Source organism: Heterodontus francisci, chromosome 26, assembly GCF_036365525.1.
Source record: "Heterodontus francisci isolate sHetFra1 chromosome 26, sHetFra1.hap1, whole genome shotgun sequence".
Taxonomy (NCBI): Eukaryota; Metazoa; Chordata; class Chondrichthyes; order Heterodontiformes; family Heterodontidae; genus Heterodontus; species Heterodontus francisci.
In genome coordinates this window covers 23,308,578-23,336,099 of record NC_090396.1, presented here as the reverse complement: position 1 = coordinate 23,336,099, position 27,522 = coordinate 23,308,578, and the positions used below count along the sequence as shown (strand labels likewise).

At 40.6% G+C, this 27,522-nt stretch overlaps 1 protein-coding gene across 6 annotated transcripts in view; it reads left to right on the top strand.

Moving 5' to 3' along the window:
• Window positions 1-27,522, top strand: part of mprip (myosin phosphatase Rho interacting protein) — a 533,204-nt gene that overhangs the window by 501,320 nt on the left and 4,362 nt on the right. For 5 of the 6 annotated variants that reach the window (XM_068057934.1, XM_068057930.1, XM_068057933.1 and 2 more), the window contains 7 exons: window positions 2,372-2,519; window positions 7,954-8,071; window positions 15,348-15,507; window positions 17,527-17,640; window positions 18,892-18,978; window positions 22,779-22,941; window positions 23,964-24,046. In XM_068057934.1, the coding sequence (XP_067914035.1) occupies window positions 2,372-2,519; window positions 7,954-8,071; window positions 15,348-15,507; window positions 17,527-17,640; window positions 18,892-18,978; window positions 22,779-22,941; window positions 23,964-24,046 (873 nt within the window). Of the gene's footprint in view, window positions 1-2,371; window positions 2,520-7,953; window positions 8,072-15,347; window positions 15,508-17,526; window positions 17,641-18,891; window positions 18,979-22,778; window positions 22,942-23,963; window positions 24,047-27,267; window positions 27,332-27,522 lie in introns of all 6 variants that reach the window. The other variant, XM_068057931.1, reaches the window with a different exon arrangement.

The following is a 27,522-nucleotide window of genomic DNA, read 5'->3' as shown; positions in this document are numbered from 1 at the left end:
TCTAATGTTCCCTGGAAAAAAGGGAGAAAAAATTATTTCCTTCCATCCCAGAGAATTGAGTGCATTAAAACAATAGACCAAAGCCTATAAATTAACAATCAGGTTGGCATTGCTACAGAATGAATTTACAGCAATCCCGTATGTCCTATTGACTTTTTACAGGAAACTGTTGCTGCCCGCATTCTGCCAGATATATATGTAGAGTAGTCACCTAGAGGGAAAAAGGAAACTTAAAAGGGTGATTTTCACTTCAGAGAGTAACATGTTCAATAATTCACAGTAGTTTCCTGTCATCTTTAGTTATTTTATTGTAGCTCAATTGTCAGTTTCAGTAAATGCAATCTTTGCAACTGCTGATGTTGAAATAGGAATAACTTCCCCACTGCAGAGCAAAAATACTACAATCATTATGTAGAAAACTGTCCAATGGAGCATAAGTTAATTGGAAAAAAATTAATTGTAGTTACCTTAATCTTTTTAATTAGATATTCTGAGGACCTGCATGCAGCATTCCAACATAGGAAAGGCACACATTTGACCCCCTTTACACCACTCACTGCCTGATCAACTTTGTTGCTTGAAGGAAAGCTCGTGCAAAATCCAGCCCATCACCTCATGGGTTATCATTACTGAGCTCTTGAGATGATATTATTGGAAGCCAATATCTGCCTATCCTTTCATTCATAAGAACCCCTAGTCACTTTTAATCTAGAAGGTTTAAGTATCTGTAGATATTCTGAATTTTGTGGTTTGTAGAGTAAGGGGCGAGGGTTGTTGAATCCTAAATTTTACTTGTACCTTGGGTGCAGGCACACATTTTTACTGAATTTGACACACAAGATTGTGACTTACTTTAATCTGAAATGTGCAGAAAGAGTGGGAAAAATAACACTCTGGCTTCTTTTGTACACTTGCTCGTAGCCACAACGTCAGATGTAAGGGGTAACTTCATCTTTGTATGACGCAGGGAAGTTTATTTTTTAAAAATGGAGGGGAGAGAAGTTTCTTTATGATCTGGTAAGTAAAGGCACCATTTGATGTAGCACAAAAACATAGCCTCTGCTGCTGTTGGTCTAAACCAGGAGCAGTAATTGGACTACTCTAGTTGGTACCTACATCACTGGTCTTGGAAAGAGATAATAAGCTTAGGGTTCCTGTTCCAAATAGCTATCAAGTGACCCCTGCTTAAATATCTATGTATAGACCTTTGGTGAGGACAAGGTCAAGATTTTCTGTAATGCCCTCCAAAGTTGAATAGACTGCAGGCATTCATTCAGAAACAATTTGCAGGTCTACGGGGGAAAAAAGCAGGGGAGTGGGACTAGCTGAGTAGCTCTTAGAGAGCTGGTATGGCCACAACAGACTAAATAGCCTCCTTCAATGCTATTACCATTCTAAGATTCTATCTGCACTCACATTAGGAATACCAAGGTGCCAGAGAGTAGCCGGCCCTTGTGAAATCTCACCATAATTATAATTATGGTCTGCTCTTTTAGACAAGGGAGGAGCAAAAGGGAAGAAAATAAAAACCAAGCAGTGGTGAAATAAAGCTTTAAAATAGAGGCAAAAAAACAATGTTAGACTAGCAACGTGGCACTGAAGGAACATGCAGTTCTGACACAAACTGACCCTCACATGTTGTGCAGTTAGCCTGTAAATGTACTGCATTTGCACAATAAATACTACTATATCATTGCTGTTGTATTCAAACAATAGACCTGGAATGAGTTGTCTCCAATGATATTTATTGAAGTAGAACTCTTTCCAATATACATCTAGTAAACCAGTGATAAGGTGCTCAGTACACAGCCTTTTGTTCTCTTTCATAGGACCAGTCAGTGACAGTTTTGTTTAGTGAGCTCATTTCCATTGGAACTGGATTAAAATTATTAACCTTATGTCATTGGTGTCTGTCAGTGAAAGCAGTTGTATGATCCATCTCCTCAACTGGATTTGAACCCAGGTCCCAGCAATGAAAGGGTAGATTTTGAACACAGTGGGGAAAATGGTGCAATGTATAGCAACTTCATAAAAGCATTTATTCTTTTTGAATGTATTTGTGATGTTGCTTGTAACTACTAGAGCAGTTCGTCCCCTGGTATTACCTAGTCCTCTTTGCTATTGTGTGCTCTTTCTTATGAAAGGAAATCCTCTCATTTATTACTTCTAGTCACAATAATCGGCCAGAATGAATAAGTAAAAGTAAATACAAAGCTATTTTCCACACAGTATGAAGTTGATTTAAGAAACTTTGAAGAAAATCCTATGAATTTTTGCCAGGGAAAAATCAACATAATAAATCGCAACTACCAGCAACATTTAAGAATTTTCAAAAGAAATTGCTCATGATTTTTCTCCCTTGATGTTTTAGGCAACATGTGAGCGTGGGTTTTCTGCTATGGAAGAATCACATCAGAAGGTAATAGAAGAACTACACAGACAGCATCAACGAGAGCTGGAGAACCTGCAGGAAGACAAAGAGCGGCTGTTAGCTGAAGAGACAGCTGCCACCATCTCTGGTATGTGAGGAATGGGTGAGAATAGTATGTATGGCTGATATCTTTACTGATTAAAATTGGGAGGGTAGCTGTCATGTCCACCTACTAAAATAATCAAAATCCTACTTCAGGGATACATTCTGGCCATGTCTGTTCTATTATTGCTGTGTGCAGTTTTCTCCAAGCATAGCCAAAGAATGTTTTCTACCAAATACAGACCCCAATGCTTAGAGCGGGCACATTGATGTTAATGTGATTTACTTGCTGTAAGTGGATGGTGAAACTGCATCGTTGCTACTGGTTATTGCAATAACCAATCTCTGGTAGTTGAAGGGATGCACTGAGTGTAGTGTATATTTTGAGAAGCAGGGAGGCTACAAAAGAAAATCAGTGTCTGCACATCGTTAAGCAGTGCATGCTGTAGCATCTCTTTCATGAATGGTCTTGTGACAGCTCTCATCTGAGGCAAAGCATCTGAGGACAGCAAGGCTTTAATCCGCCAAAGGACTCAAATGGTACGTAGACTGTAGGAGGTTAAATGTCAATTACAAAGGTTTATAACACTTTAGTGGAAAAGGTTTGTGCCATTTGCCCCAATATAGGCAGATGCCCATGACAGGTGTGGGTGGTTTAAAGGGGTGGGGAAGTGTCAGCCTAGGTTGTGTTCAAGTCCTGGGAGTGGGACTTGGGCCCACAACCTTCTGGTTTCAAGGCAAGTGCTGGCACCCAAGCTAAATTGACTAGGGCACATTACATTAAAAATACCTTCACAAGGAGGAGTACACAGATGACAAAATGGCTAGATTGATGATCAAAGAATTGATTCTAGTCAGAACGCTTTTTGATGGCAGCTGTTGAAATGGCTTGTTTTCATATATAGGTTTAACAAACCCTAGCACAAAAATTGTTCGTTGAGCCCCCATTTTTTGCACCATCCTTCACCAAATTATGAAATCAATTGACTAATGCATGCACTTTCTAAATGCTTGCTGAAAATCTTATTTATACTTTCCATACATATTCCAAATTCTTGCAGATCCCTCCACGTGGTTATAAAGCCTGAAATTTATAAACTCATTCAGAGGTAGTGTAGTAAAGTGTGTCCATCCATGTGTCAATGTGAGGGATAGGTTGTAGTTGTATTGGATTTGATGGTATAATTGTCTATATGCCTGTGTCACACAGGTTTCTACACCTGGGCTTTCTAATTATCAAAAATATAAATGATGCATCACTGAAGTAAAAGTCATCTTAATAAAGCCAGTCGTTCAAAGGTTGTGATTAAATGCAGTCACCTGTAGAATGCAGTAGAGATAAATGTGCTGTTGAACATGGAAGCTCTGAATTTTGCAGTTGAGTTGGCCTGTGGCACAAGCTTAGTTGTTCTAACAACTCAGGCCATGCTGCGCTAAATGTTTGCACTGAAGTCCCTCTTTATAATTTGAATAGGCTACTGGCACAAGCAAGGCTTGTCCAGAGAGCTTGACATGTAGAACTTCTGGCTAGGGAGCATAAAATCTGTTTGCAGCATGCCATTAAAGGGAAAGTTGTAATGGTGACAAAAGCTAATTAACCACAATGGTACAGTGGAGACATATGAGTAACACTACTACATTTGTAGTTAAAGAATTGGATGTCCTGCTGCAGTAAATGCACCAAAGGAGGGTAGCACTATTTGGAACTGAAAGTCACCCTCCGATAAAAGTACACATGTCAGCTTCATAAAGCGAGGTCAATAACTAAGTTGATGCTGTCATCCAGGTCTCTTGTACCTGACTCCAAATGAGTAAGTTGTTTAGTCTTATAAAAAGGCGAAGGTAACTCTTTATTTTGCTCACATTTCTTGTGGGCCTTAGCAAACGTGGCACAAACCTAAGCTGGGGATCTGCCACTCCCTTTTTGAAGCATTGTACACAACCATTGTGCCTTTGAACCTACTTTTCATTGTGCCGGAAGGACACAGCACACTTTAATTGTCAAGGGAGATGATAGGCCAAGCTGCATCATGGAGTCAGAACCATGGATGCAAAGGATAATCCTCTTCTGCTAACAGGCATCCACCCAATGATCTTTCTCCTTCAAATAATGTACTATGCACTTTCACACAATGAAGGCATCATCCCACTTTCTTAGGTAATAGCCATTGACATGGATCATCATGTTTCTGTGATCAGATGCCAACCGAACTTAATTGAATGCAAACCTTTCCGTTCATGAAAGCCATTGGGCTCATTAAGAGTCCTGAATTTTACTTTGTGCCATTTACAACACACATCCCTCTAGGGAACCCCACCACCAATTGAAAATTGTATGCCCTGAACAGTTCATGTCTCCTTTTCATAGGAAAAGCGATGAAGGGGTTTGTGACTTGCTCAATATAGATGTGTTTTACAGAATTCCTGATGTAGCATATGTCTCCTAGATTGAAAGTGGCATTAAAGCTTCACTCTATATGGTAACCTTCTCATCTATGAGAATAGACATCCCTGTTTGTCTGCAGGTCACCCTACACCAATTGGTATAACTCTTGTGACAACCCCTCCAATGAAGTGAAGGTGGCGAGGATATCTGCAAGTAGTTTTATTATTCTATACACAAAGATTTCAGAGTAGGGATGGGTGTGGACAGAATGTGTCAAGTGTTGCTGCACTTGCGTTTGTGAGAAACTCCTTTTTCTCATCTCAATTTTGGAGTGCTGTTCTAACCCTGAAAAGAATTGCCATCCTCACGTGAGCACTTTGTATAATACTATTCAAATAGTAGCAACAGCAACCAAGAATAAAGAGGGAAAATATTGTCAGGAAGAAGTGCAATAATGGTTAACTACCCCAACAAAGCAACCCAATGCATAAAGCAAAATTTAACTGAAAATGCCAAATACAAGCACTTCATAACAACTGCCCAACGTTAACTTGCGTACACAACCAACACTATTTGAATTTACTATAGTTTTTAATCAATATTTTCACTTCCAAGAAAATTCATGAACAGTTTATCATTGTCCACTGGGTAGTCAATAAAGGGGAAAAGCAGTATCCTAATATAAGAGCGTCCAAACTTTTTATCCTCGTGTGCCACTTGGATGCAAGCTACAGAGTCTCATAGATCACTTATGAAGTTTAAATAAATATTTTCATTAATTTGCATATATCTCTGGTTATTGGCAAACATAGATTGATGTTCATATGTAGGGTTTTGCTCCCAAAGTAGGTAACAGCTCTTTGCAAATCTCCAGCCCATAGAACTCAAAAAGGTTAAACCGGCAAGTAGAAAAGCACAAAGAAAATGAGAGTTGCTTGAGCTTTGTGAACCAGGTTTTTATGGCTTACAGGTGCTTTGTGGAGTTGGCATTAGAAGGACAGGAAGACTTGAATTAGCAGACTGCAACAATAATAGCATTAGTTAACATAGAGCATTATTCTAAAAAAAAAAATTATTTTATGCAGCTACAGACAATAATGAAAGGGGTTGATCTGTTGTACAAATGAGCAACTATACTTTTTCCCCAAAATGCAAACTAATATTTTAGTGTGGACAAAGGCAAAGTACTGCTGGATTTATCCAGATGATTACATTTAGAATTCTGGGAAACAATGACCAGTGTGTTTGTTGAGATGCCTGGATGTTGTGAGAATCGAGGCAAAATAACAATCTGCATAGAAACTACACGATGCAGGTACAATTAAAGAAAAACTAATTGATAATTGAAAGAAATGTGTAGGGCATTGTTGGCGCTAAGTCAGTCATTCATTTAAAGGGCCTTTTCATAGATCTCAATGGAAGCTTTTATCATGGTGGATGAATGAGTTTAGTTCTCAATGTGATAAAAATTTGTCAGTACTGATGAGGTGCGGCTACAGATGTGGAACGCTGCCTTTGTTTTGAAAATGCAGTGCTGAGTTTAGTTCCAATAAGGTTCAACCACTTGGCTTAGATTCTGTAACCACATTTCCCTGGTGATCTTTCAGCACAGAAACCTTCATGGAGATAATTTCCTGTAGTCTTTATGTGCAGTGACATAAACAAATGTGGGAAGATTCCCAGTGAAATCATAAACGGATCGCATTTGTTTACCCCGCAGATCTTCTCTCCTTCAGAATTAAATTTGTAAAGAAATGTTAACACGCCCCTTTATATCACGTTACACAAAATTAAAATGAACAGTCTTAACTGATGTTGAACTTGAACAAAATTATTTTTCTTATTGAATAACTTCGGCAAAGTGCTCGTTTTGTTCCTAAGTGAAACTATACTACATCAGTGTTTAATTTAACCAAAAATAATTCTTTTTCACATTGGGGCATCAGTGAGGTCAGATGAAATCAATTCTATTAAACATGCATGCACTTTACACTAAATGCTCTGTTTTTGGAAATCTTTGGCATCCTCTGGTTTTACAGCTGGCATGATGATTTGTCCTGTGGAGTGTAGGTCTTCAGAAAGTCCTCTTCATTCATTGAATTTATTTGTCTTGACTCTGCATTTTGTTAATTATAGTGGTAAAATCTTAAAACAGTCGACTCCTCTTGAAGTTTGAACAAGTCAGTCCATCTTATTTGGCCTTCACAAGGGACCTGTTACCAGTAAACACTAGGGACACAGGAGGAAAGTGAACAAAAGTCCTCTGGATGTGGGAAATGGGTCGGAGCACAGATGTTTCTTAACACCGTAAATATATTGAATTTTTCCATCGGATGTGGAACATATTGGTGTGTGTAGCTGATTTTACATCGATCTTGTTCTATTAACATCAGTACGCACTATTTCTGCCACGCTGATATATAAATGAGGAAACTTCTGCCACTTGAAAGGCGCCAATAATTCTAGTTTTCAAGCGTGTTGTGCATGGCTGCCAGAAGCACAGAATATAAGCAACCTTTCCCTGCAGTAGGCACATTCAACACACTGGAAAATACTGAAAAGGTGTTTGAGATTGCTGGTCTCCTTTAGATTTGACATCAGTGCATTGTTGCTCGCCCCACTTTAACTCATTCTTTTCCAGGACCTGAAAACTGACGTTCCTTGCCTCCGTAGTCTTCCCTTCCTTTACAGACTTTCCAAATCCAAGTTTTGCCTTGACAATACCTTGCCTTTACTACTTTTTTCAGTCTTGGATGAGTCCTATGCTGTGGCATTAAAGCTGCAGTTGATGTAGAAATTTATAGTCAATGCAAAAGGATGGTTATGGAGATTGTTGGTGTAAGTCTGGCCTTTGAAGAATTCAGTGGGTTTGGTTTAAGAAACCTTGAATCCTCATTTGTTCAACTACCTATAAATGAGGCTCTTAATCCACTTGCATGAGCAGGGACACTCTGGGACAACTGGGCTTCATGTTGTAGATTGCTGCCATCTGGTGGGAAAGGCAGAGATCATTTACTGTTTCTTTTGTCCTTTTGATATTTTCTCGTATTTTTCTGCTTGTAGTTCTAAAATCCGGTGTTTGTTTTTTAAAAAGCTATTGAAGCAATGAAGAACGCACATCGTCTGGAACTTGACCGTGAACTGGAAAGAATACGAAAATCGCAAAGCACCAATGTAAATGCAGATCTCGATGAAATATGCAAACAGCACGAGTAAGTGCAAGATGAATGGTTTTGGCTGGGTCAGCCATAGTCCAGATCTTGGCTATGCTCTGGCTGAGTCATTTCCCTGTAGGTTAACCCTTTATGTTCATTTTCCTTCCAAAAGTACAGTATCACAGTTAACTTCTGTGATTAAAGCATTAATTTTTTGTCTTTTTTAATGTGTTAGTCGCAGAAGTTATACAAAGAAATAATACTGTATTTTAAAAGTAATTTCTAAGAGGAGCTCAGATACTTATTACCTGGGTATTAGCAGTACTATCCAGCAGTGCTCATGTCCTGCTCCTGCATTGTGAAGTGTAAGGTAATGCCTAAGTGTACGAAGGCTGACACTGAGATACACACCAGTCCTACATCACAACACAGGAAAGAGGTTTTCCTTTCGCCCAGTTTCCTCTAACTGTACATGCTGCAGTTTGCAAGGTTTTTGATATAGTTGCATTGATGTTTGCAGATTGTGATACACTTGTATTAGTGTACTATTTAACTCTATTGGCTGTTGCTTGGACCAGTGAAGTGAAGGACCCAGCAGTGATGTAGGGCTTTATTTAGAGTGATGCAGGAAGTTCACTGTGTTAAGTATTCACGTGGTGCAGATGAGTCTGTTGATCAGCGTGCCATCCAGCTCTGGGGCAGCTGGTGTGTATACACTTTAGTAGTAGCCTGTTAGTTGAGGTAAAGTGTTGTAATGTCAATAGTTGACCTAGTTACCAAGTTGTCAGTCTGCAGAATCTGGACTTTGAGAGGGCAATAGCTTTTTTTTTACAAAAACCTTGTCTCCCATCTCCAAAATAGACATTGGAGGAGGGTGCTTAAAGAATAAAGGCAACTTTTTTTTTAAGAGATACAGCACTGAAACAGGCCCTTCGGCCCACTGAGTCTGTGCCAACCAACAACCACCCATTTATACTAATCCTACATTTAATCCCATATTCCCGACCACATCCCCACCTTCCCTCAATTCTCCTACCACCTACCTACACTAGGGGCAATTTACAATGGCCAATTTACCTATCAACCTGCAAGTCTTTGGCTGTGGGAGGAAGCCAGAGTACCCGGCGGTAACCCACACGGTCACAGGGAGAACTTGCAAACTCTACACACGCACTGAAATCTAATTAACTTCAAAAATTGAAGGGGAAAAGTAGTTGTAAAACAACAATGATAGGAAAAGAGGAACATTCAATTTAAAATATGAGAAAGGGAATAGGAGGAGAAAAAGGGGCAATATGTAAAATGATTGTTTCTCTCATAAAACGATCATACTAAAGTAGTTTGTGTTTGTTACAGTAATAAATTCATTCCTGATGTATAAATGGATTTTTAAAAAACTAATTTGCTGGTATAACAGCAAGTGAGCTGAAAACAGACAAAACTGAGGATTTTTATACTGGGTTGTATTTTGGATGATAGTAGCTGTAATAAAATAAACTTGAAATGGATGCTGTAATTGGGTCAGATAAAAATTGATTAAAACCTATATGAACTGATTAAAATTTTTAATTGGGATTAATCGCTATTAATTTTTTTAATTGCTTGACAGCACTAAACGTAATACATTCTTCTTGCCACGATTTGAACAAATACTTTTTTGGTTATCTCAAGAAATCTAGACATTGACTAGCACTCTGCAGTCCTCTGCTTAGAGTTATACACATCACCCTATTGTCATAGGAAGGCACTGGTTCTCACCTACACTGTCATAGGGAGGTACCAGTTGGAGGCCAGGTGATTCCCCACTAGGAAGGGAGGGAAAGATAGTTATCCTAGGTTAGTCTGGCATACCTCCCAAGCAGGTAATTTCAGAAAAACATCACCAGAGGCCTAGGAACAGGTCATCCACCTTTTTGGCTGTAAGAATGTGCTTTTGAATCTTCATTTTTTTTTAAAATCTCCATTTTCTCTGTCAAATTTTACGACAATAATTTGCATTTATGCAGTGTTTTTAATATAGCAGAATGTCCCAAGACACTTTACAAAAGCAAAATCATACCAAAGCACTCATTTTTCTGATGGGGTGACTAAGTGATCTTCCATGTTTCTAACCCCTGCCTTTTTTAAATCTCATTTTCTGTCTCTATCTATGCAGCTCCTGCCTTTGATGTAACTACTTTATTCTGTCAGCATATAATTAATCTTCTCCATCTCATCTTTGAATATCTCCCGCTGTTTTCCACTGTGTGGTCAACCATTTCTTTCCACCCAATTAATGTGGGCTAGGTTCCCTTTCATCCCACTGAAATTGGCTAATTTCCAGACCAACTTTTATATTGGATTCCTGTTTTTCTTTTTTCAATGTGAGCCAATTTTAGATTCTGATGAATAGGGGAGACTGTGGCGTAGTGGTAGTGTCACTGGACTAGTCATCCAGACCCTCAGGCTAATGCTCTGGGGACATGGGTTTGAATCCCACCGTGGCAGATGGTGACATTTGAACTTAATAAATCTGGAATTAAAAGCTAGTCTAATGGTGACCATGAAACCATTGTCGATTGTTGTAAAAATCCATCTGGTTCACTAATGTCCTTCAGGGAAGGAAATCAGCCTCACCTGGTCTGGCCTACATGTGACTCCAGACCCACAGCAATGTGGTTGACTCTTAAACACCCTCTGAAATGGCCTAGCAAGCCACTTAGTTCAAGGGCAATTAAGGATGGGCAACAATTGCTGACCTAGCCAGTGACGCCCACATCCCATGAACAAATTTAAAAAAATTACCCAATGTTTTCCTACCTTCAAGATGCTATTAATTCCTCAAGCCAGATCTGGCACCGCACCCTTGTTGGACATGCAACATAATGATTTATGGAAACATTCCTGAATGTGTTTTAAAAACCCTTTCCCATTTTGAAAACTTTTTATTTTATAGCATTCTACTTATGGCTGTTAAAGTCCCCTGTCATTACAAACTCTGCTGCTACTGTAATCCTTTGTGTTGCCCACAAGTCTCATCCTTGATTTCTGCTTCACTATTCAGTAATGTATAATGAACTCCAAATATGGCAGCAAATCTCAGACAGACTTTGTCTGACCACCATTAATAAGTTGTCTTTAATTAGTAAGATCATGTCTCCTTTTTTCCCCCCTTCTCTCTCCTGAAAATTTTATACCAGTAATATTTACTTAGTTTTGCCCCGGCTGAAGCAGAGTTTCAGTCAAGGTTGCATCATCATTTCCAACTGCTCTAATTAGTATGTCTAGCTCTGCGACTTAATTTCTGATACTTTTTGTATTAATTACATATACAAATAAACACTGCAATTCTGACACATTGATATTTCTGTTTACCCTTCCAGTTTTTAGATACTTTCCTTCACTAACCTCCTTATACCTCTCCTATCTGCCTGAGATTTAACACTCTATAGCTGCATGCCCCGCCCAAACCCGAGCTTATTATTTTAGACCTTTTCCCCCTTCACTATAATAATTCTTAATTTCACCTCCTTTACCAGTGCTCTGTTTTTCCCCTCTGCAAAAAAGCTTTGTCTTCCACATGATCTTGACCAGAGCAACTGGTTTCAACCATCCTGGGGGTTGATCCAATCCCGCCAAACATGAGGAACTGCAAGAAATTAGTATTAATAAAGAGGTAGTACTCGAAAAATTAACTGGATTAAAGCTTGATAAATCTCCTGGACCGGATGAGCTACATCTCAGAGTGTTGAAGGAGGTGGCTATAGAGATAGTGGATGCATTGGTGGTTATCCTTTTAAAAATTGTATAGATTCTGGAAAGGTTCCTGCAGACTGGAAAGTAGCAAATGTAACCCCACTATTTAAGAAAAGAAAACGGGGAACTTACAGACCTGTTAGTTTGACGTCAGTGGTAGGGAAAATGTTGGAATCTAATCTAAAGGATGTGATAACTAGACACTTAAAAAATAGTAATATCATTGGGCAGAGTCAACATTTATGTATGAAAGGAAAATCATGTTTGACAAACCTGTTGGAATTTTTTGAGGATGTTACTTGTAGATAAAGGAGAACCAGTGGATGTCGTATATTTGGATTTTCAGAAGGCTTTTGATAAGGTCCCACACAGGAGGTTAGTAAACAAATTAGAGTACATGATGGGATCCGGAGTAATATACTGGTATGGATTGAGAATTGGTTAACCGACAGAAAACAGAGCAGGAATAAACAGGTCATTCTCAGGGTGGCAGTCTGTTACTAGTTGGATACCACAAGGATCAGTACTGGGACCACAGCTGTTCACAATCTATATAAATGATTTTGATGTGGGGACCAAATGTAACTTTTCCAAATTTACTGATGACACAAAACTGGGAATGTAAGATGTGAGGAGGTTGCAAGGAGGCTTCAAGGGAACTTGGACAGTCTAAATGTTTGGGCAAGAACACAGCAGATGAAATATAATGTGAATAAGTGTGAAATTATCCACCTTGGTAGAAAAAAATAGTATTTCTTAAATGGTGAGAGGTTGAGAAGTGTTGATGTCCAAAGGGACCTGGGTGGCCTTGTTCAAAAGCTAGCATGCAGGTGCTGCAAGCAGTTAGGAAGCCAAGTGGTATGTTGGCCTTCATCACAAGGGGTTTTGAGTACAGGAGTAAAGAAAGAAGTCTTGCTGCAATTGTATAGAGCCTTGATGAGACCGCAGCTGGAGTATTATGTACATTTTTGGTCTCATCTAAGGAAGGATATACTTGCCATAAAGGGAGTACAACGGAGGTTCACCAGACTAATCCCTGAAATGGCAGGGTTGTCTTATGAGGAGAGTCTGAAGAAACTGGGCCTGTATTCTCTAGAGTTTTGAAGAATGAGAGGTAATCTCATTGAAACTTACAAAATTCTTGCAGGGCATGACAGGGTGGATGTAGATAGGATGTTTTTCCTGGCTAGTGAGTCTAGAACCAGGGGTCATAATCTCAGAATAAGGGGTGGGACATTTAAGACTGAGATGAGGAAGAAATCCTTCACTCAGAGGGTGGTACATATTTGGAATTCTCTACCCCAGAAGGCTGTGGGAGCTCAATCATTGAGCATGTTCAAGACAGAGATCAATAGATGTCTGGATACTAATGAGATCAAGGGATATGGGGATAGCGTGGGAAAGTGGCGTTGAGGTAGATGATCAGCCATGATCTAATTGAATGGCAGAGCAGGCTTGATGGGCTGAATGGCCTACTTCTGTTCCTATGCCAGAACCCGAAGAAAAGCACTACAGCTGAGTATTCCTGCACGCTCAGTTGGTACAAGGCTTTCTTTCAGTTTGATTCTTCTGGATCAACCCTTTGGCCTCCCCACATCACTCCCTAAAGCTGTTTCAGGATGCATGCAATCTATCTCATTGTAACCTACATCATTGCAGGGGATTTGAAATGTGAGTAACAGGGAAATAAAATTCAAACCAAGTAACAGGAAGCTGTTGCAAATATTTCACACCCAAGTTACTGCCCTATTCTTTCCCCCAACCCCTTTTATCAATCAGTCTAATTTTTATTTTTTCCCTTGCCCAATGTGGATGTCAAATAAATTACATTAGAATTTCAGCTTGCAGCACCATTTTAAAATTGAGTTCTGCAAAAAAAATTACTGTTAAGTGTAATGGGCTAGTGAATCTCAAATTATGGTACAGAAAGAACTTACCCCATCGTGTCTACACCAGTGCTAGTTCCTCGACTCTCTACTCTAATCCGATTTCCTTGTTGTTTCTCTGTACCCTTTAATATTTTTCTTCAAATTGTTTCTCTAATTTCCACCTACATGTTGTGATTGACTTGGCTTCCACAGCCATTTTCAGATGTATGAAAAAAGAGGTGGGAGAAGACCATCAGGCCAATGAAGCCCACCCGCCGCACAGCCCCATCCAGACATGGTGTAACAATGCACATGTTTGGCCCACCCTTGTTTTACAACCAGGCAAATTCCTCTCCAACTCCGAGGCAATCAAGCAAAGTGTCAGGAGACTGCAGTCCCTATAAATCCCCACAATTACTAGTGGTAACTAGCCCTTTATAACTGGAAATGTCCTCCACGGGGGAACTTGTCAAGTTGCCCGTTAAAGAACAGCGGTGGATCCATACCCACCACATGTAAAGGCAGTCTGTTGGAGATAAGTGGCTGTCTGTCCAAAGTAATAAGTATTGGCATCTCACCCGGCGCTCTTCATGCCGTCTAGTCCGAACATCTCAAGTAACCTCTCTAAACTAAGTCCAATCCCTTCATCATTTCAAAATCTCTACCATATTTCTCTAAGCTTTTGTTTCTCAAATGTAAATAGTTCCAACTCGTGGACCCTTTCTTCATAATTAAGTGCCCTTAGACTAAGTATCATTCTGATCGCCCTTCCCTGGACTTGTCCAGAGTCTTATTGACCTTCAGGGAGCCACAGTGACACAGAACTGTTATCAGCCTTCAGGGAGCCACAGTGACACAGAACTGTAAGTGCAGATGTTCCAAAGCCTTATAAATCTAAGTCTAATACTCTTTGTTTTGTACTCGATGGTCATGTCTGTACAACCTCAAAACTTTTTTGCTTTACATACAGCCACTTTCCAAAGCTTCCATACCTTCAGCAAATGATCAATAACTTTTCCTTGGGCCCTGTTGCTCCTACTGTTACTTCCACATGTTACCTAATGATAAAACATTCCTTATCATAATGGCCGTTTATGTGTGAAAAAAAATCCTTTTTGTGTTTCTCCCATTGTTACCAATTCTGAGACCTCTAAATAAATTTTCACTACGTACTGTTGCGACCAAGCCAAAAGTCCATCTGAGGTGAATTTTGTCTATTGTCATTGTGACAAGCTACCCCATAGTGCCTTACACCGTAGCTTCACATTTAAAGTAAGCAGTCAGTGGGGGAATGGGAGAGAAATGTGCTGTCTCTACAGATCTGCATTGAAACTTCATATCAGGCCAGTGTACATGGAAAACCTGAAACAAATTTCCACACTGCAAAACTGAAGAGCATTGAGAGGCAATTTGAAACAAATCTCTTTAGAACAGCACAATGAGTTCTTTTAGTAATGGTCATATGCTGTATAAGCCACATGTCCCAGAGCCAGGTATCAGTATGCCCCTCCTCCCCCACCACCACCTTTCCAGCTACCCTAGCTAGCTTTTCTGAGGCTACTCAATCATTTTCATTGGGGTAGGAACGAAAGTCCTCCTGTCTGATCTGAATTGATTGTCAGTGTGTTTCATAACATACTAAAATATTGTTACTGAATAACAGTTTGAAGATTGAATATGTTTAATTTAGCAGCATCGAAGAAATAAACTATTTCAACTTTGTTTGACAGTGAGGAACTGGCATCATTGCATCGAGAAATCGAGGTCTTGTCAGAGCAGTATTCCCAGAAGTGTCTAGAAAATGCACACTTGGCTCAGGCTTTGGAAGCAGAACGACAGGCATTGCGACAATGCCAGCGTGAAAACCAGGAACTAAATGCACATAACCAGGTATGATGTGTCCCCTACTCGCCTAAAATTCCCTGCAAATTGCCACAAGACTTATAATGTTCAAATGAAGATAGTGTGAAGAGAATTACCAACCTTAGCTGATTTCTGTTGGGGCAGAACAACTGGCTGGAAAGGGAAAAATAAGACAGCATTCCTACTCTTGCTGGAAAATGCATACTTGTGAATATTGAAAAATGTCAAACTTGGGTGGGTTATCCCACCGTTCAGTTTGAGTAAAAAAAAAATAGTGAATTGGCCAAAGCACTCACGTGCTGTTTATGTTCATGGAACAGTCTGCCTTCAAGAATTAGTGCCTTTAGAAAATTGTTGGGGAAGTCGGGGGGGCTAGCAGAGACTTATTCTTTCCAGTGTGTAGTCAGTACCTTGTCAATGCTCGGACCCTTGACTTTCCTTTGCAAGGTTAGCTCTGTTAAATCATGGTCAGCTAAGCAACACTGGTTATGGAAGCCTCCAAGTACGATTCTAAGATATCTGTTTCTTCACTCTCTTTAAGGACTGATAATCCCTCAATCTGCTTCACCCAGTAACCAGTGCCTCCTTTCTTAAACCTCTTTCCTAAGGGGACTCCTGGCTGTCCTGTAAAATGGCCTATGGATAGGATTACCTAAGACATACGGTACAGAAACAAGCCATTTGGCCCTACCAGTCTATGCTGGCATTTTGGCTCCACTTGAGCTCCCTCCCATCTTCCCTTATCTAAATCTGCCATCATAACCCTGTATTCCCTTCTCCGTCATGCCTGTCTAGCTGCCCCTTAAATGCATCTATACTATTCACTTTAACCACTCCCTGTGGTAGCGAATTCCCCATTCTCGGCACTCTTTGGGTAAAGAAATTTCTTCTGCATTCCCTATTGGATTTCATGGTGACTATCTTATATTGATGGCATCTAGTTATTCTGTTCCCCACAAGAAAGAACATTCTTTCTGTATCCACTCTATCAAAACCTTTTATAATTTTAAAGACCACTATTAGGTCATCCCTCAGCACCCTTTTTTAAGAGAAGATACCCAACCTGTCAATCCTTTCCTGATATTTATACCCACACATTTCTGGTATCATACTTGTTGATCTCCTTTGCACCCTCCCAGTGCTGCTATATTCTTGCTATAATATGGCGACCAGAACTGCACACAGTACTCTTAAGTGTGGTTTGATGCAGGTTTAGCATAACTTCCCTATTTTGCAGTTCTGTTCCTCTAGAAATAAAGCCCAGTGCTTGGTTTGCCTTTTTTTGCTAACCTGTGGTGCAAGTTTTAATGATTGGTGTATTTGTACTTCACGACCCCTATGGCCCTCTACCCCACCTAGACTTGCACCGTCCAAGTAATAAGTGACCTCCCTATTCTTCCTACCAACATGTACTACCTCACATTTATCTGTGTTGAACTTCATTGCCAATTATTTGCCCATTCTCCAAATTTATTAATGTCCTCCTGTAATTTGTTGCAGTCCTCCTCAATATTGACTATCCCCCTCCAATTTGGGGTCATCCACAAATTTAGAAGTTATGTTTTTGATTCCAGAGTCCAAATCGTTAATGTAAATTGTGAGTGGTCCCAGCACTGATCCTTGTGAAACATAATTTCCCACCTTCTGTTACTCTGAATAACTACCCTTTACTCCCACTCTCGGCTTTCTGTCGTGAAGCCAGCTAGCAATCCATTCTGCCACTTGTCCCCTGACTCCACATTTTACTTGGGACAATCTTATTACCCAGTGGAACTTTGGCTGTAGCACTATTGGGTCAGCCACAAGTTAATTATGTTCCCACATAGCAGAACAAATATCAAGCAATTTCATGCATCTTTAATGGTGGCTGAATCTGTAAATGTTCTCTGGTATGCAATACAATGTAACTTTTTTTTTACAAGTTGTTTGGTTCTAACTTTCGTATGCTCATGTGTTCCTCTTTTAGAGTCTTAAAATCTTAAGTGTTTAAAAAAATGTTGACTATTTATTCTGGGTTTTTTTTACTGGGTTTATTGTTTCCAATAGGAGCTGAATAATCGTTTGGCTGCAGAAATAACCCGGCTGAGAACAATGATGACTAGTGACAGTGGAGGGGATGTCACTGGCCTATCACAAGGCAAAGAAGTATATGAATTAGAGGTAAGCCATACGTATGCAGAACAAAACTCTTAAGAACGGAAGTATCAAGGTATTAAATCTATTCTACTCACAGGTTTGCTTCTGATTAGAAATTTGATTATACAAGACTGCAACACTGCCTATGAGGATCTAAGCCCTGTGATTCAGATTAGGTTTGTTCTTCAGAATTACTTGATGCTATTTTTCTTGGGCATGGACAGGATTGTAAGAAGGTGCAGTGAATCCATAACTGGGTGTGCAGGAATAGAAGGGAAAATGTAAAGATTTGGAAGAGGAGAAAGGATCAGCTGAACAGTGAAATGTTCACTGGTGAGTTGGGGGAATTGTTTCAGATTGCCAGACTGTTTATATTGTTAACAAACTCCCCAAAAATTTGAATGCAGTGAAGGAAAATCAGAACCAGAGTGGAAAAATTGTATTGCGTTGCTCTACAACAAAAAGCACTCCATCAATATAATACAAAACAAACAAAAAGTGATCTGTTCAGTCTGGAGAATTCTAATTTTGAAAACCGTCAAAAATGAGTCTCTAGTATAGAATTGCATTCAGATTTTACAACGATCGGTGCAGTTTCACAAATTAAAGAAGGGACCTATTGGGCTGGACTTTACGAATGCGCCACTGTTCACGAAGGCGCATTGTGATGGCGGCGCCGTCCCTGAGCCCCGCGATATTGTGCGCGGGGGGCTCATTTAAATAGAGGGGGTGGAGCGGCCACCCCGATGACGTAGAGGGGGCGGCTGCCGCATCTCCGGCAACGGCGTCCGGCGCCATTTTTAAAGGGCTTTAAGCCCTTGGGTGAAGTTTTAATTTTTAAAGGCAAAGTAATCGGCATTTTTATTGAACAGGTAATAAAGATATAGTGGCCCTCTTCCAACCCCGCCAATAGTAATTTCAATGCCCAAAATGACCAACACTTGCCTTTTTCCCTACCGGAGTTGTGGGGCGGGTGGTGCTGCACTGAGGTCCCCTCGCTGCCAGTAATATACGGTGGGCCCTTCTCAACATCGTGGGTCGAGGCGGGTCTTACCCCCCACCCCCGCAGAATTTTACCGGCCCCTGCACTGCAACCCGCGGCGTCGGGGCTGGTAAAACTCACCCCATTGTTTTACTTTGCTGCTGTAGTCTGGCATGAAACAGCACAATATTGAGCACAAACTTAAAACCATGCCTTCCCATTCACCGCAGTTCAGTTTATGGGTTACGTTGAAATATTTCGACATTTAATACAATTATTTATGTCCTGCCTAGGTGTTGCTGCGGGTCAAAGAATCAGAAATACAGTACTTAAAACAGGAAATTAACTCTCTGAAAGATGAACTGCAGACTGCTCAACGCGTAAGTAGTCTTCTCACTGTACTAAGTGCCTGAAGGTAGCTTTAACCATTTTCAGTTCCAACTGAAAGCTATTTTTTAGATTATTTTGCCCTCCTTTTATTTTCCTCCTCTCTTGAAGGCGACATGGGTACCATGAGTCTTCCACTGTATCGTCGTGTGAGAGCTTTGATGCTGAATGGCAGCAGATTATTCAGTTATGGAGGACATTACAGTGTTCACCTGATATCCATGAACTAGCATTTCTAGCAGGGCTCTATGGATAGCAGTCAGGAATTGGAACCTTGGTTTATTTCGTACTAATCTTTTTCCCCCCACCCAAAAAACCCCGCTTCTTCCAAACTGCCCTGGCTGAGGAAAGCTCACACCAGTTGTAGTGTCCAGCTGCCACTCTGACCAAGATTGGTTAACTCAGCACTACTTGGGAATAGAATCTGCAGCCTTCTGGCTCATTATCAAACCATGCAACACCTTTATCTAATAAGCCATTAAGAAATCTAGTGCCATTCTTCACAAAACATTTTGTGCTTTACATTAGAAATATTAGTTGATAATCTTTTGAAGGAGCAGTATAGGTTAATAAAAGAGAATAGATTTATTAGCAGCTGTGGGTGTTGAATGTTTATATTCCACTCGTGGCTGGTTGCTATTTTGAGAACTCCCTGTGGAACCCAAGGTTTTTCATAGTCATAGAGTTATACAGCACAGAAACAGGCCCTTTGGCCCATCGTGTCCATGCCAGCCATAAAGCACCTATCTATTCTAATCCCATTTTCCAGCACTTGGCCCGCAGCCTTGTATGCTATGGCATTTCAAGTGCTCAACTAAATACTTCTTAAATGTTGTGAGGGTTCCTGCCTTTACCATCCCTTCAGGCAGTGTGTTCCAGATTCCAACCAAAAGTTTTTCCTCAAATCCCCTCTAAACCTCCTGCCCCTTACCTTAAATCTATGCCCCCTGGTTATTGACACCTTCGCTCAGGGAAAAAGTTTCTTCCTATCTATGCCCCTCATAATTTTGTATACCTCTGTCAGGTCTCCCCTCAGCCTTCTCTGCTCTAAGGAAAACAACCCTAGCCTATCCACTCTCTCTTCATAGCTGAAATGCTCCAGCCCAGGCAACATCCTGGTGAATCTCCTCTGCACCCTCTCCAGTGCAATCACATCCTTCCTATAGTGTGGCGACCAAAACTGTACACAGTACTCCAGCTATGGCCTAACTAGCGTTTTATACAGCTCCACCATAACCTCCCTGCTCTTATATTGTATGCCTCGGCTAATAAAGGCAAGTATCCCATATGCCTTCCTAACCATCTTATCTACCTGTGCTGCTGCCTTCAGTGATCTATGGACAAGTACACCAAGGTCCCTCTGACCCTCTGTACCTCCTAGGGCCTACCACCCATTGTATATTCTCCAAGTATGGGGAGAGTCGTAGTAACTTGCTGTAAAGATGTAGTTACATGATGTGAAGACTACTGTGTTCATTTTCCCACAGTCTATTCAGTGACCAGGATGTTACAAGTGCATCTCTATAGGTCATAAAGAAATATGAAGTGGGAAGAACATCGCACCTTCCAGTTCTAATTAAATTGGGCTAGAATTTGAACTGTTCACCTATTTACATACAATGTGCACAACAACACAGAAAGATCAAACCAAGGAATTCCAGCCGATAAGAGTTTGCACTGGAGACAGCTTGAGTGTTTTACGTTTATATCACAGACCATTCTGTGGCTGCAAAAATTGCTGCAGAATCTCTCCCACCATCTAAAAAATAGGAACAGTAATGGCTGTAGGCCATTGAATTATCGATTTGGTGCCAGAATCAAGAGTGGCAGAGGCTTTGGCATTGGTAAAATCATCATCTTGGTCGACATGAAAATCCTACACTTTTGTGGTGCAGTGGTTAGCACCACAGCCTCACAGCTCCAGCGACCCGGGTTCGGTTCTGGGTACTGCCTGTGTGGAGTTTGCAAGTTCTCCCTGTGACTGCGTGGGTTTCTGCCGAGTGCTCCGGTTTCCTCCCACAGCCAAAGACTTGCAGGTTGATAGGTAAATTGGTCATTGTAAATTGCCCCTAGTGTAGGTAGGTGGTAGGAGAATTGAGGGAAGGTGGGGATGTGGTAGGGAATATGGGATTAGTATAAATGGGTGGTTGATGGTCGGCACAGACTCGGTGGGCCGAAGGGCCTGTTTCAGTGCTGTATGACTCTGACTCCTGCTCCCCCAAGAATTCCAGATTCACTTAAGCTGTTTGTAAAAGCCAAATGCTCTCGTGTTGCTGCCTCATCCATTCCTGACTCTGCCAACTTTCTTTCCTCATGTCCCTGCAACCCAGGCACCTGGGCCTCTTCCAGTTCTGGGTGGCTGGCTGGCCCAGGGCTCAATCCCTTATTCTGCAGCCACTCTTTTGTTCTAGCTTGCATTCTTCATATCAGGTATTGATACTTTATAGTATTAATTATCTCTCTATACTTGTACCAGTTTTAATTCTAAAAAATAGTTGCTGTTACATTTAGGAGCATAGAAACTGAATAGACCTGCCACAGGTTATAAAATCACTTACTGCATATTGTTGGACTTGCAACAGAAATTGGCCTGAAGACCTTGAGAATTCTTATTGTTTACTGTCATCTAGTGTTGCTACCCAAAACAGCATCCATGAATATTAAGTGAAAGTGTAAATAAAATGCATGCAGCTTGGAATCAGAGAATGGTTACAACACAAAAGGAGGCCATTCATTCTGTCGTGTCTATGCCAGCTTTACATTTGTACTTGGAAATCCCAGCAATTATGTGTTTTCATTGTTATTAACAATGCAAAAATATATTGGTTCCGTTATTGTAACCAGCGCCAGGTGCCGTTGTTTTGTTTGTATACGAACATACGAATTAGGAGTAGGACTTTCGACCCCTTCAAGCCTGCTCTGCCATTCAACAAGATCATGGCTGATCTGTGGCCTCGACTCCACTTTTCCACCTACCCCCAATACCCTTGACTCCCTTGTTAGACAAGAATCTACCTACCTCTGCCTTAAAAACACTCAATGACCCTGCCTCCACCACTATTTGGGGAAGAGAGGTCCAAAGACTCTCAACTCCTCATCTCTGTCTTGAATAGGCGACCCCTTATTTTTAAACTGTGCCCCCTAGTTCTAGTCTCTCCCACAGGGGAAACATCCTTTCAGCAACCACCCTGTCAAGTCCCCTCAGGATCTTATATGTTTCAATAAGTATCTGTTTCAAATCATAGATTTGAGATCAGTTATTAAAAAAGGTTTTCCCTAATCAGTGCTGATAATCAGTGAGATTAGTGTTGACTATACAGTGTAAAATTTCTCCAGAAAAATTTCAAAATCATAGGACCAGCTAAATGAAATTTTCAATAAAATGAGGTTTAACTGTTGCTCGATGATCGGATTGATGGTGAGGAGGGAAAGTGCAGGGTTTTGGGTCAGAGGATGCATCCAATATTTGAGGAGTATGGGCTTCTTCTCACTTTCAAGAATGACCCTGGAGTAGTAGGAGGTTTTGGCAATGAGGAGGGAGTAACAATTTTCCTTGATCAAGTCAAAGTTGGTGGTTGTTATCCAGGTTGCACTTGGAAGTACAAGATGGAAGCTGTGGTGATCAGAGACCATTAGTAATTTGGGAGGGACAACTGTGCCAAAGACACAACTAAGTGATGAGCAGCCTGGGAGCCAGAACTGCCATCATTGGGCTGAGACCAGAATACTCTGCTCATTCAGCATGTAACTAACCTCTTTGTAAATTCTGCAACAAATACATTTGTTTCTTCAGGATAAAAAATATGCCACAGACAAGTATAAGGATATCTACACCGAGCTAAGTATTGTAAAGGCTAAATCAGAACGCGACGTAAACAGACTAAAAGAGCAGCTCCAGTTGGCACAAGAAGCACTGGGAGAACATCCCATGGATGAAACGGAGCACAGCAGATACGGTACAGTAAACATAGGGATTAGAAATAATAGCTAATGTAATTTTACTGATGTAAATAGACTATGCTTTGTTCTGGTGAAGAACTGTCTCTTTATAGATACTTCTTTATACAATGGGTGATCTTGGGATCAATCTTCGAGAGGTGCTTGGGACCAGAACACAGGATTCATTGAAGAGATCACTAGATGCTGTAGTGAGGAGATGGATGGTTTGCTATTCTGAAATGATAAAATCTTGGGCTAAAGAGTCTTCAACTGGACCTATCTTGTGATACTGGAGTATGCATTGAGCATAATTTTATTTTAACTGAGTCTTTTAGAATCCCAACTGAATTGTGCATGATTCCTTTTTGTTCCAAAAAAAGTGCAAGCCAGCAAGGTCCCAGGTTTGGTCCCATTTGCACTTTCAAAAAATCTGTGAGGCTGGGTGCTCTGTAACTGATCTTGTCAGTTAGAGAGCTGGGGAAGAGGAAACGCGTCCGTGCTTCCTGTTCTCTACTGCTGGCAAGGGCAGGATCTACCTTCTAATCATACAGCCTGTTGACACTCACTGTTGAAACTTGCACTTGATGAATGGCTGGGCTTTTGGTGGGCTCCCATGCCCATGAAACCATATTCCAATATACATTGCCTTTAGGAAAAGAGGAGCAAAAAAGGGAAATTTGGTTACAAATTTGTTTTGTTACTTCAAGTTGGAAAATATTTAACTTTTTGAAACTGTATACTTGTGGGTACTTCATTTAAAATACTGCCTGTACAATAGCTCCTCCATAGAGTTACACTGTTCAGAAAGATTTGGTTTTCTTTAAATTTCTAAAGTGTTGTTGAGGTGTTTCACCTGTGCTAAGGACCATGGAGAAATTGCTATCATTGTGATTGCTAAATTGAAATTGGTTGTAAGCACATTTTGTGGAAGTGGGGACAATTTGATCTATAAAAGTGGCTTTGAACTTAAATCCATGAAGTTAAGTCTTGGAGCAAGTGGGAAGCCAATTAAAAACAAAATGTTCTTTTTTTTTCTCAGATATAATGAAATCAAAAAGCAATCCAGATATCCTAAAGATGGCAGCTGCAGCAAAACGAGCAGACCGAACACTGAGGTCAAAGGTAAGCTCTTGATTCTTTAACATTTCCAGTATCCATTCTCTCTACTGTGGTTTAGCCTGAAGTAATAGTACCAATCTCGAGTGCTTCAGTATATTTGCTAATGTTATCATAGATATTCTGTCAAACATCCTTTCATTTTTCCACATAATAAACCAGCTCAGAGGCTGATAGTGTAACAGTTGCTACAGATTAGTATGGACCACTGAGAATTCCACTAAGGCATTCAGTCTTCAATATACAGGTAAGCTGTTCAGGGAGAAGGGGAAATTTTTGCACGTTAATAAATGAATCCATTATACTTACAGAATTTAATTTCAAATTACTGGAACTGACCTGGGAAACTAAACTCTCCTTTTTCTACCACCTAATCTAAAATAACAGTTTTAATTAAATCCAAGATGGAAATAAACATGCTGGATATGTAAAATGGAAGGAAACTAGGTGCTCTGTGTAGTTCCTGAAAATTTTGATGTGCTTTGTTAAATGAGTTTTATACCCCAGGTGTGGTCACAGGATAGACAATTTCACCAACAGCATGGTTTTCAAACCACACATGAGTACCACTTATTTATTTTATTTATTTAGAGATACAGCACTGAAACAGGCCCTTTGGCCCACTGAGTCTGTGCTGACCAACAACCACCCATTTATACTAATCCTACATTAATCCCATATTCCCTACCACATCTCCTACCACTTACCTACACTAGGGGCAATTTACAATGGCCAATTTACCTATCAACCTGCAAGTCTTTGGCTGTGGGACGAAACCCACACGGTCACGGGGAGAACTTGCAAACTCCGCACAGGCAGTACCCAAAACTGAACCCGGGTCGCTGGAGCTGTGAGGCTGCGGTGCTAACCACTGCGCCACTGTGCCACCCTTATATCAGTGAGATATTCATATAACTGTATGTGGCACACAAACATCTGCAAAATTCAGATTTAAATGCAACCTGCGCCTGTTGTGATCTATATAGTCCTCAAGCTCAGCACAGAATCCTCTGCTCCTGTCACCCCTTTGGCTTGGTGTATGAAAGTGGCAGAAAGGGCATTGAAACTAACATTACCACCCCTTGGGTAGGGAATGGTGAAAAAAAACACAGCCAGGATTCCCACTCATGTAGCCATCAGTGGCCTCTGCCAGAAAGTGCACCCATATGGACATTGGGTGAGGAATGGGTTTAGACTCTGCTTCTTAACACCCACAATCAAATAATAAGATGGCAATGAGTGAGTTTCAACTTCCGCGTGGAAATATCCACTTGGGCAAGATATCAAAGAGCTGCAGGGATCTTTGATAACTTTTTGTGGAACATGGCGGCTTGATTGAAACATATAAGATTCTGAGGGGTCTTGACAGGGTGGATGTGGAAAGTATGTTTCCTCTTGTGGGAAAATCTAGAACTAGGGGTCACTGTTTAAAAATAAAGGGTCGCCCATTTAAGACAGAGATGAGGAGAAATTTTTTCTCTGAGGGTCATGAGTCTTTGGAATTCTCTTCCTCAAAAGGCGGTGGAAGCAGAGTCTTTGAATATTTTTAAGGCAGAGGTAGATTCTTGATCAGCAAGGGGGTGGAAGATTATCAGGGTTAGGTGGAAATGTAGAGTAATCAGTTCAGCCGTGAACTTATTGAATGGTGGAGCAGGCTCGAAGGGCCGAGTGGCCTAATCCTGCTCCTAATTCGTATGTTTGTATGGAAACCACACCTCAGTGTTAGTCAGCCTCTTTGGGAGGAAAGAAGGAAAAAACTGGTTTGGGTAGAATATGGTGCTTCAGCCTTTCCAATGGTACATGCCATCATAAGAATACTTCTAGTTCATGCGTGTGCGCACACAAAAATCCTGCCTGTGGTACAAAAATCCTGCCTGTGGTATAAAACAAATGCACGACTTGACTTGGTGCATAGCTTTAAAAAAAAATGTACATGAGGTAGCCCTATCTTACTGATTTATCCTGTGGGTTTATGAATTATATGTCTTCACATTTTTAGGTACTTCATCTTATGGTAAGCCACCAAGTCAGGTTATGTATCATTTCTTTGTTTTATTTGTAAACATATGCTTATCCTGCTAAACTGTTCCCATGCAAAGCTGATCTTTGAGGTGGAATGTTGAGTTTGTATAACAACACTTAAAATAATTCAGGCTAATCACAATTGTGACTAGGTACAATTTTTGGCTAGTTAAAGCCTCAGTGTTAGTTTTATATGATTTGCAGTAATAGTCCAAAAGTAGAGAAACTTGGTTTGGTAAAACTTGCTGAGATGAAAAAAATTTCTCATCCAATGTCTTCCTGTATTACAGCCAATGCTCTATTTGGGAGGGAGGTTTCACAGTGTAAAAGTACAAGTCCCTTTTTTCCAGCGTTCTCCTGCTTCCCTATGCTTCCTCTGCTGAAGGTGGTGATTCCCTTATAGGGATACAGTGACTGCCTTATGGGGATATGGGCTGGTTACCCTCTGATACCCTCATAACTTTAAAATAAATTTAAAAAAAGAGTAGTGCCATTTTCAAAAAGCTGCATTATCTAAAATAGCCCCATTAACAGACATGATTCCCCAAGTCAGGAATCACTGACCTGGTTAGATAGTCAGCAGCATCACAGAAGCAAAGAGTGAATTAACAGAAGTCGCTCAAGAACAAAATCATTGCATCAATAGTAGTCAGTTACAGAGTTGCATTTGGAAAATCAGGGGAGCAGCTTGCCTGTCTCTTGTATGGGGTTTCTGGGACATTTTTTTTTCCAAAGAGAAAATAACAATGGGAATTAAGATGAAATTTGTGTTGGGATAGTACACCTTCCAAAGACCCATCAAAGCTAAGTCGGAAATTATATATTTACCCATTCTGAGGTTAGTACAAAGGCTTTAGCAATCCCAGCTTAAATACCATATACACTGTGTGCCATCAATGATGTGGAGTAATCCACGACTCTGGGAGATAGTGTAAGATCATTGAAAAGGGGAGTTAATTTGATTAACACTAAAAAAAAAACTTCGCACCGTCTTTGTAGGTGAAGGAAGGGAATAAAGCCACTCAGATCAGCTTGCTTGGAAGAACCACCATAGACTACTCTGTATCTCATTACTTTTCATAGACCACTCCCTATTTAGCACTGGGCAGAATCCAGCCAGAAGTACTAGTCAATGGTTCATAGGTTAATAGTGATGCTTTGCTTTCTAACCTTATTTCATTTTGCTCCCTTTCGTCGTCCTTTAGTCTGTGAGTAAAGAGCTGGCTTGGGACAGCTAGAGCTGCTTGATGATTGACACCTTCCCTTTAGGTAAACCACCATTGGTTATTGTCACTGAGTGAAGGCATGTCACTGTGGGAGTTGGGATGTTTTTTTGTGTGGACATGCACTGGGATCTGTCTGGGTATGTTTCCTGGACTCTGCTTTGGCCTGTGTGGAATTAAATCTCTCATTGCTGTGTCTGCAGGCATATTTTTACAAAGTAAGATTGGCCTGAGATT